Here is a 10,489-nt window from a genome sequence, read left to right on the forward strand (position 1 = left end):
TCGCACATGGCCCCCAGGCTGACATTGATTCTAATGAGGATTTGGATGAGGCCATAAGCGCTAACAGGTTTTGTTGCCAAGACGAATCGCGCTTGGGGGCTTGGGATAAAAAATATATACTCGGAAAGTGGACACTAGAGTGTTGTCTCTTGGAAATACCAGAAGATTAATTAATTACATACAAAATTGTCTGATTTTTTAGATTTATTTTTTAGTCAGATGTCTAAAAAACAGTGAAGTAGTCATTACCGGCCCTATAAATCATATATATTCTTGATCAGCATTAAAAGCTGAGCTGATCTAGCTATGCCTGACAGGAAAACAAATTAACCAAATTTTTGTCAATTTTTTAGGGGTTTTTAAGGGTCTGTTAAAAATTTCAAAAATTGAGAAAAATTTAAATTTTATAAAGTTTAAAACTAAGTATGCATATTTGTTGATCATATAAAAACTAGCATAGAATAGCTGTCCGAATCGAAATCAATGCATTTTTGGCTTAGTTACGGGTTTTTTCCAATTTGATTTTTAGAACAAAATTGGCATAAAAATATAAAAAATACTTACTCAAAAAATGGGTTTATAATTTCAGTCATTTCCATTTAAAAAATTCTTCTTTGAGTCTGCAGATTTGTTAACGTGATAAAAACTAGCACGGGACAGCTTTCCTAATTAAAATTAACTCATTTTTGGCTTTGTTATGAATTTTTTAAAATTTGATTTTTAGCCAAAATTTGCGTAAAAATAGATAAAATATAGTATTATATTTATAGTTAAAAGATTATAAAGCAGTGAAGCAATCATTTCCCACCCTATAAATCATATATATTCTTGATCAGCTTTGACTGGCGAATCGATCTAGCATACTCCGGAAAATATAAAATTTTTGAATTTTTTTTTCCCATTTTCTCAGGGGTTTTAAGGGTCTGTTAAAATTGTCAAAATTTGAAAAAAATAAAAATTTTAAAATTGTAAAACTCAATAAGCAGATTTTTTAACCTTATAAAAACAAGACCAGAACAGGTGTCCGAATTGAAATTAATGCATTTTTGGCTTAGTTATGATATTTGGAAAATTGTGATTTTTCGTAAAAACTAGCATATACAAAATATTGATTTAATATACATGGAATACAGATATTTTAGGTTTTCTTCAAGGAATACGAAGGTCTAAAAGCTAATGATAGCTAAAACAAATATATATTTTGGAAAATATTTAACTGAATTTTTAAAGGTTTTGTAAGACGTCAAATCATTAAAATTATCAACAATTCATAAAATGTTTCATGTGTTAAATATTAAAGCCCAATATGCTTTTATCCTAATAAAAAGCAACACATAAAAGCTTTCCAAATTGAGATTAATGCATATATGGCTTACTTATAATCGATTTCATTAAAAGTTTACATACATTTTTAATGAATCCCCAAGTATTTACTTAACTTCCTTTTAAATTTTAATTAAAAACAAATCCCTTTAAGAAATTTACATAAAAACATAACAGATATTTTTATCTATGTTTTCATTATCATAATTTTACAAACTATATTTATAGTTTTCCCTACCCTAAAGTTCCCCCAAATGTATGCAATATGAAGAGACATCCTTTTAGCTCATTACAAAATCAGATCAGAGATCAAAATCTAACTATCAAATGATTTGTTAATCCCAGATTATTCTTAATTTAGCATAATGTGCAGTTGGAATACGAAAAATGCAATTCTTTTTCCCCCTAAGCAAGTTCATCTTGCCCTGACCTCGTGTAAAAAAATGCAACTCGAAGTGACTTTTCGATATGACCATGCAAATTTCACCTGCACCGAAAGATTTGGATATCGGTTAAACCACGGCGGCAGCGAATTGCATATTTTGTCATATGCAGAATGGCTATTAAATATGTGCATGACATGGCCGGGCATGGTATGGTAATTGAAAAACAATAGATGGATGTCTTTGCCGAGTTATGGACATTTGCAATACCCATCAGATCACAGATCTCAGACGGGGTAGTTCTCAATGATCAATGGGGTAGAGAGTTCATTGTGCCCGTTCCACGTTCAATGGGGGCACTTTCAATGCAGCCATTAAGAAATCGCACTGGAAAAGCTATCAAATACGGTGAAAAGTACATTCAATTGATGGGAAAAGTATTTACAAGGGTTAGCATTAAGGTTGGTTATAAAATATATGTAAAAGAAGGTAATTTTCTAGTTAAAATTAGGTGTTGGATATCATTTAACATAAATTTTTAAAAAGAATTGCAATGAAACAGATTTATATACTTTGAAAAAGGGTTTTCCCCTATCTGATTCTTATTTTAAATGTTCTAAGTTTCTTCTTCAATTATGTTTTCTAAATAGAAACACATTTTCAATGATATTAACATCACAATTTCCCTTAAAAAATTGAGAAAAACATAAAAATATGTAAATAAATTCCCTAATGCAAGGAAATCCTTAATGGATAACCCAAAACCATTTCCCAAGTAGGGTAAGCATTTGGTCTCTAGAGACTTTTGAGTTCAAAGTATTGTTACGTTCAGCATTCATAACAACAAAAACAGCCATCGGTTTGGTTAAAAAAAAAATCAATAAAAACGAAAACGCAAAAATGCAATTGCATTTTTTTGCATTTCATTCGAGAAAAAGATCAATAAAAATCAAATAATTCGAGAAAACTTGCTTCAACTGGGGGATCAATCACATTTATGCTAATTAAACTTACATAATATAGTTGCGATTGGAGCTTTGGATTCAGGCAATTGGACATGGATACATGGACCGTATGCCTTGACAAATTCAATTCAAATTTTTTGTTTTGACAAATTTCGTGTGTGTGCAGAATAAAAGAACAAAAAAATGTAAAATGCTTAGATAAGACGTGGACAAAATCTAAACAAAATCTTTATTATGGATGCTGTGCATGGGGATGGAAATGGAGATGGAGATGGAGATGATGGTGCCAATGGTTTTGTGGATTGTTCCATTGTAGCACAATGAACGGCTGTTTTGTGGTTCTTGCACTTTCGCTTCATAAAAATGCATACCACCTACATTTGTGTTGCTCGCTTTTCATACTCTTTGCGCCGCAAGCCTCGACCCCCCCGTTTGCCACATTCTGTTGCAGTTCAGTGGCCAGCTATCGCTATAGATCCGAGATCCGTTAATTCCGTGCATGCTGCATAAAAGCAGAAGGGAAATTGTTACGGGAAGACGATCTCCGCCCGATGCGGATGCTGAAAAGCTCACAAAAAAAAAAACAAGAAAAAAAGACAAGCTGGGATGCTCGGATGCTGGGATACCTGGGGGACCATTGTTCTACTGCTGAATTGCAAATCAGGCCCATAGTTCTCACTGCTGCAATTTGCCGTTTGTTGGGGCAGGCAGCCCAAGCAACAACAGTTCTTTCCCGGGATGTTTTTCCGTTTTTCACACTCAAGAAAAATTCCAAGAAAAGCTAAAAATAGAATAGAGATTGATTTTAAAGAAAAGTGATAATATGTTTCTTTAAAAGAAAGAACAGTAATAAGTCAAAATATGTTATAAATTTAAACATCAAAGGAAAAAATACTGAACTTAAATACTTAGTCTTCTAAAAGTAATAAAAATGGGTAGTAAAATAAAGGATCTATATAATATTCAGGCTTAGACAAATCATATAATATTTAATCTCAAGTTTAGAATATAATTCCCAGTGTTTAGTTTAATGATTTTGAAACACCTTTTGGCTTTCAATGTAAAGTGAAAATGATGAAACTGAATGCTTAATTATTTATTTTTAAAAATGCACATATCTAAACAAATAGGAAGTCCAATAGAACAACTTGTTGCGGAAGAATATAAAGTGTTCCAGAGAAGTATTCAAAAAAGGGATTAAATTAAAGTTGTGGCAATACAAATTTTAAACTCAAATTAAAATCAAAATAAATAAAAATCGATTACAAAACCTATTAAACCCGTAAAAACTATGTTAAGTAAACTATATACATTTGTTTCAGTGCAGGTAGAGTAGTGGTAGCTCCAGTTCAATCAACCCAACTGGTCAACGACTCCTCCTCCGACCGCTGGACACACACGTGGGTGTGTGTGGAGCGTGGTGGTGTCGTTGCCGTGGCCTTGTCGCTTCCCCGTCCAGGTTGAATGTCCCGTTGTGTCTTTGAACTCTGCCCAGGGCTGTGGCTATATTCCATTCCTATAGCTATGGCATAATGCCCATCGAAGTCACCAGACAGTCAGACGTCTTGATGAATGAGACAACGAACCCTGGAGCAAATGCTGCTGGCTGCTGGCAGCAGCCGCCGAAAAAAAATCAAATAAGTAAAATCCCAGCCGAAATCGAAATATACCTGACGCGATCTTCGTATGCAAATCACTTGGCTCCCGATTGGGATAATTAAAATTACAAATTTGCAAAAGGAAGACGCCTCTACGGGCTGCGGCAATTAGCATCGTCCAGGCGTCCAGGTTCTTTGCCGGATTGCTGAATCTGCTGGAATTGCCATTGACTGATATATGCATAAAGAGACGTCGATGTGACTTGAATGAAAGCCTTGAGGCAGCGTTCATTGATCTCTGCATCTTGTCTTGCATCCATCCAGAAGATGCTGTTGCCAACTGGGAATTGTCAATTGCAGGCATCGCTGTAAAGGTTAAATTTTAGGTTCTCTAGAACTTGTGAGTAGATTCTTGTGATCAAAAACAGTGATTTATCTCTGAAGATTCGCAAATCCAGTGATCTATATAGAAATAAAAAGGATAACATTAAATAGGAACAATGTTTCATAGCGACATAAACAAAAAAAAACATCAAAACTTACAGCAAAACCTCTTAAGGATTCTCCTAGAACCATCTAGTAGTGCTAGTTTTCTTCCATTTTTTTTGGAAAATCATCTTCCCACAGTGCCTCGCCGGTTGATAAATAAATTCTGGCATTAACTTGCCATATATTTTCATTATGTGCGACACAGAAAGTCGTGTTTTATTTCAACACAAGTGGATTTTAATAATAAAATGTGTCTAATTTGGTACCCACTCGCCATGGACAACAGATGAAGGAGAAACCTGATTGCATGCGCCTTTTTATTTGTACTTTATTTTCTTTTTTGTATACGGCCTGCCCACCATGGACCCGACCAATGGGTTGTGGGATATGGACTTTCCTCGGCGGCTTCCTCCTTCTTTGGCTTTCAGTTTTTACGTGGTACGTGCGAGGCGTCAATGCTTCATTTCCACTGTCATCTTAAGTTGATTGCAAGTTACGAGCGTGTTGACACCCAACCTGTCCCTGCTCCCAGCTTCCAGCTCCAGTCTGAATCTCTCTCTCTCTCCTCCTGGCCAGGGTAACGGTAATTGCAGTTGCGCATGCGTGTGCCGGGGTTATGCTTCGGCGATCCATACCCAATGGTTCGGGGTTAATTCCCGGTTTGCTCCCGACCATGTGCGGGCGGCTTATTAATCAGAGCGCCCATTGCACAACGATCCTGCCACAAGAAGTCTTTCGGGTGCATGATTCATGCTTAATTGGCTCATGATAGCGACACTGAAAGAAAAGGGGGATTAGTAGAGATGAAACAAGTATAGATTTATCGATAAGGTAAACCATAAAATAATATTTTAAACAGCAGAAACGAGGGGATCTGCAACTAATTGCCTTACTTGAATTATTCTGTTATTATGTTTTATTTAATCTATTTATTTTTTAATTATTCTAAAAATTTTACTTACAAAATATATCAATCGATCGATTTATTAAATCATCGTTGCTTTTCCAGTTCTAGTGACGCTATATAAAAATACAAAAAGCGGAAGCAAATTATTTGGAAAAAGAGAATTTGATTTTCTGGGAAAAATAGAAATCATATAAAACATATTATTATATTATTTGTATATATTATTGCTATATTTAACTTTAGATACCAATAATATATCAATGAAAAAGAGGCTAACTATTCCAAAAACTCTATCTTCCTAGTGTTAATGTGATAATTCTTGTTCAGAATTTATAAATATAATTACGTTAGGCATTCATGTTTCATTTAATTATCAAGTAAAGTTGCCTGCACTTCACCTGCCTGCACATATCGAGATCTATTGATGTTCAAGTGCAGCTAACTTCACTTGATTATCAAAAATAAATAAAGCTTTGAATACTGAACATGAAATTATGAAATATACGCACTGATCGCATCCTATTAAATTATATTTCCAAAATAAATATAAACAAACTTATTTAAAAAATAACTTTTTCCGTAAATATTTGACAATGTTTTATGTAGAGAAAATATTTCAAGTGTTGTGGAACTGTTGTCCAAACCCCGAATGCAGCTACGAATCCCAATCCCGAGACCGATCCGATCCGGCTGTAAGCCGTGCAAATCTCACCCAAGTTGTCAATTTCACAGACAACACATTTCAATCAAACTTTGCCGTGCCATAAATAAGCCGCGCCAAGTGGACAGATCCGAAAAAAAACCATTCGAATCTTTTAAAGTCTCTCTCTCCCGCTTAAATTACACATTGTAGTACTTGTGGTTGTTGTGGCTTTTTCCTACCACCGAGCACCGCGCCTAACGTTCACATTTTTCCACATGAAATTATGAAGTTTCCATGGCAATTAATACGCATGCGCACAGTTTCCAGTTTCCGAGTCGCAAGCTGCCATTCCAGGCGGGTGTTGTCGTCCGTCTCCGAGCAGCTCGCATGTCAATTTGATGGCAATTAACTTGGGCTCTGGCTTTTGTTTTAATAATAAATTTAATGAGCTGCCAAAAATGGTTGCAAATTTACGTGGCAATTAGCGGTCTAAATGACGGCGACACTTGGCCAAAGAGATCGTGCCTGCTTGCCTGGGCGGACAACTAACTGGCCAAGCGTCTCAAGACCAAGTTTCCAACTGTCCAGCTGTCCGTCTGCCGCTGCTCCATTTTGCTAATGAGCGCTGCGATTTTCCTCGTATCTATTGCTTGTTTTTTGTGTGTGGTTCCAGCGGGCAGGCTTGGCCAAGATGTGGTTTAGTTGGTGTGGTTTTTGAGGGTGTGGTTAGCTTAATTTTTGGCGACGGGTCAGTTGCAAGGTGACAGCGTTACTTGGTGTTCTCCCGAACTGATCACAGGTACATCCAAGTGGCATGTGAGTTGGAATCCATGGAGTGGGAAATTTATAAAATATAGATTTGATTAGAAAAAGGTTAGGAATATGTAGATGTAAATGTATTTTAAATTGACAAAAAAGGATTGATTAGTTATATACAAAACAAAATGAATATGGATTTATCTTTTAGGGTTACAATATCGATAGATCAATATTTTCTTCATCCCTATTTATGATGTTTCAATAAAAATAAAATCAAAAATTTCATTGCTATAACCACATTATAACCCAATAATGCAGTCGCACAATTATTTCAGAAAAAAAATATCTTATTTGGATTTACAAAAAAAAACCGCTTACAATCATTTGTTTTATAAAACGTCTGACAACGACAAAGCAAATCCAAGATGGTATATCTCTTCTTCAAGGAACCGCCTCTCAACGGGCCATTTGTGGATGGTATCCGTACTGCTCGTACAGCTCATCCTTGCTCACCGTCCGCTCCAGATGATCGGGTTCCAGTTGAAAGAAACGCGGCAAAATCCTCCACTTGTACATGTTGAAGTAGTTGTATTCACCCGACTCCTGGAATCCTCGGTATATGTAGTGCGGGTTGTCCGGTTGCCGCAGGATCCACAAATGCTCCAACTTATGGAAACGCCAGCCACGTTCTGCCAACTCGGCAGCGGCCAGCAATTGCATCATGTCGCCAGTGAAGGTGTAAAAGAAATAGAAGAGCAGCTCCACCTCCATCTGTTCCATCTTCGGCTGCTGGAGATCAATTTTCCCAGCGATGACATAGTTCTTGGGCACACGTGGTGGTATCCCCTCCGGAATGGGAATGTTTTTCGGTTGATGCTTGCAATTAAATTCGGTATCACGTTCGCTTTCTTCTCCAAGGAATTGTTCCTTAAACTGAGGATTGCGTCCCACCAGTCCCAGATTTCTGGCCAATCCTAGCATTCCAAAGCAGCCGTCCACAAAATCCCCATCCGCCTGGCAAAACTCCTCCAGCCCAGTTGATCCCGAGTCGAAATAGACGCCACCAAAGGGTGAACCATTCGGAGTGGTATTGAGATGCGCATAGAGCGGTGTATTCTCAAATCCGGGCGGTGCCTGGACCCTTGACGGCGATGTCATTTGGCGGCCAAGGGATTTGATCTGAGCCCGCTGCCTAACGCCCTCATGGAGGAATTGCTTGCCAAAAATCAGGCTAACATTAAAGCGAGCCGGATTATTGAGGTAACCAAAGAGCTGTGGCAGGAATTCGCAGTTGAAAGCGGTGGCCAATGACGACGAAGCGGCTGGAGTGGCGGCTGCGGTTCCGATGATCGGTGGATGGTTCGGTTCCTTCGGGAAATCATCCTCCTCCTCGTCGTCCTCCTCCTCCTCGGTGCTGACAGTAGACGGTGGACCACTGACAGTTAGCTCACCCAGGCAACCGTTTGAGTCGATATCTACCTCGTCGTCCGTTAACATGGCTGTCCAGTCGTCGGGAACCATTGAAGACGAGGTGGAGGAGAGGCGCGTGCCCGGCAGGGCGGGAAAATCCTCACGAAAGATGCTAAACTCTGGTGCCGGACACGGTGGTGGCGGTGGCGGCTGTGAGATCACCAGCTTGGTCATATTCTTTACCACATCCACATACAAAATCGCGTAGTTGCTGGGCTGCGTCGACGATTCCGGTGAAGATTGCGCAGAATTTGTGGGCGATTGGGATGACGGAGTGGTCGAATCATCCTTCTCGCGCTGCTGCTCCTCCGAGATCTTGGGATTGTATTGGCGTTTCATCGTGTACTCGGGATTTTATATAAAACACAAATCGAATTCTGAAATTTCGGCCCAGAAAAGCAAAGCACAGGAAAAAAAAATGTCGGAAAGCGAGCCACTGGGGAAAAACGTGTTGGTACACACATTGACAGTACTGCTCGCCAAAATGACTTTAGACGCTTCACAACACTGATGGCCAGTAAGAAAAAAAGCCAAGGCATTGCCAGATTAGAAAAAAGTATTAGAAACAAACTTACAAAAGTAGAGAGTGCAAAGTGTGTGCTAATAACCATTAAAATGGCCAAAAAAGTCTATAAATTAAGCTTTAATAATGTTAAAGTTAGTGAATATTAAAGAAACTAGCGACAGTATTTTGGGTCTCAGCCTGGAAGAAGCAATTTAAACTGCAACCATAAATTCAAGCAAATTCACCTGCAGCTGGCCCAGCAAAAGTGAGAAAAAAGCCACGAAATGTGGCAAAAAGTGCAAAATAAACGCACAAAAAAATGGTCATCTATAACAAAACTAGTCGGGGAGTATAGCCCATTAACTTAAAATGACACCGCGACTAACATAAATCTTGTTCTTTGGCCCGGCAAATCCATATCTCTGGAAATTGACAAAGGAACAACCCGCTCAAGGAGGCGTCGCAATGCCAAAGGAGTCTCAACAGAAAAGCAACGCAACAATACAGAGGAGGAGGAGGAGGAGCAGCAGGCCTGGGCTATTAGCCCGAATGCTCCTGCCCACAAAAGTTGAGATGCAGTTGGTCATTTGCCTGCCGCAAATCAACGAACATGTCCGCCGGCCACAAAAGTCACAGCTCTCGTGGAATCAGGTGCATGGCTGCCACCAAAGCTCCTCCGTCGCATCTCCCCGGCTACACACGCTACGCGGCCCCGCAAATTAAGCACAAATAATATGAAAATACAATAATGTACAATCCCAGCCGCTGGCCAAGAAAAATGATACACATAAGCATGGCCAAGTGCAGGAATTGCAACAGGAAAATGTATAACTCTCCAAAACCGAAGCAGGGAACACCCTAAGAAATCAACGAAGGTACAATTCTACGCTGGAAAAAGTAGGGAATAAGTTACACTTAAATCAGTTGTAAGTAAGGCTTTACTAAGTTTACAAAGATACTCTTTATACTCTTCCCTCATAAACCAGATCCTGTAAAGAAGGTAACCCATAAAGCCAGGGTATAGTAAAGCAGGATTCCAACTAACGAAGCCAACCATCACGAACTGCGGGCAGAAGCTGCACCGGCCGCATAAACTACAATAAATCATACTCATGTTTTCCCGGGGACAGCGACAAAAGCCTTGCCTGCTCTTCGCCAGACTCTCAGACGTAGTCCACACCATCCAGCCACTTGGCTTGGCAGACTGCAGAAGATGGGTCAGGCCAATTGTGGAGCCATTAAATCGCCAGGGCCAGCCAGCCAGCCAGTGGTTTCTCTAGGCCATAAGGTGTCAACTAGAGGTTGAGTTTAAATTGGATTTTGGCCTTCATTTGATTGCGGAATAATCATTTTATATATTTATTTCAGGAAATTCTACTCCCACACTTGCTCAGGGATAAAAATTTAGTAATTTAAAAGAGTATGTTATAGTTTTCTGCAACACAGT

The 10,489-nt window shown here is 38.8% G+C and overlaps 1 protein-coding gene and 1 long non-coding RNA gene across 2 annotated transcripts; one reads left to right on the forward strand and one right to left on the reverse strand.

Annotated features, from left to right (window-relative positions):
* Positions 1 to 7,393: 7,393 nt before the first annotated feature.
* LOC110183135 (uncharacterized) lies at positions 7,394 to 9,384 on the reverse strand. The gene has a single exon (XM_020951325.2). It carries the CDS (start codon positions 8,874 to 8,876, stop codon positions 7,524 to 7,526), a length of 1,353 nt encoding a protein of 450 aa, XP_020806984.2. The 5' UTR covers positions 8,877 to 9,384; the 3' UTR covers positions 7,394 to 7,523.
* A 560-nt stretch (positions 9,385 to 9,944) lies between these two features.
* LOC147644023 (uncharacterized) lies at positions 9,945 to 10,479 on the forward strand. The gene is made up of 3 exons (XR_015271240.1): positions 9,945 to 9,972; positions 10,029 to 10,343; positions 10,411 to 10,479. It is a non-coding gene; the product is annotated as an uncharacterized LOC147644023 (long non-coding RNA).
* The last annotated feature ends 10 nt before the right edge of the window (positions 10,480 to 10,489 follow it).

This window comes from Drosophila serrata, unplaced genomic scaffold (assembly GCF_035046125.1).
Source record: "Drosophila serrata isolate PLE 108 unplaced genomic scaffold, ASM3504612v1 contig_240, whole genome shotgun sequence".
Lineage (NCBI taxonomy): Eukaryota > Metazoa > Arthropoda > Insecta > Diptera > Drosophilidae > Drosophila > Drosophila serrata.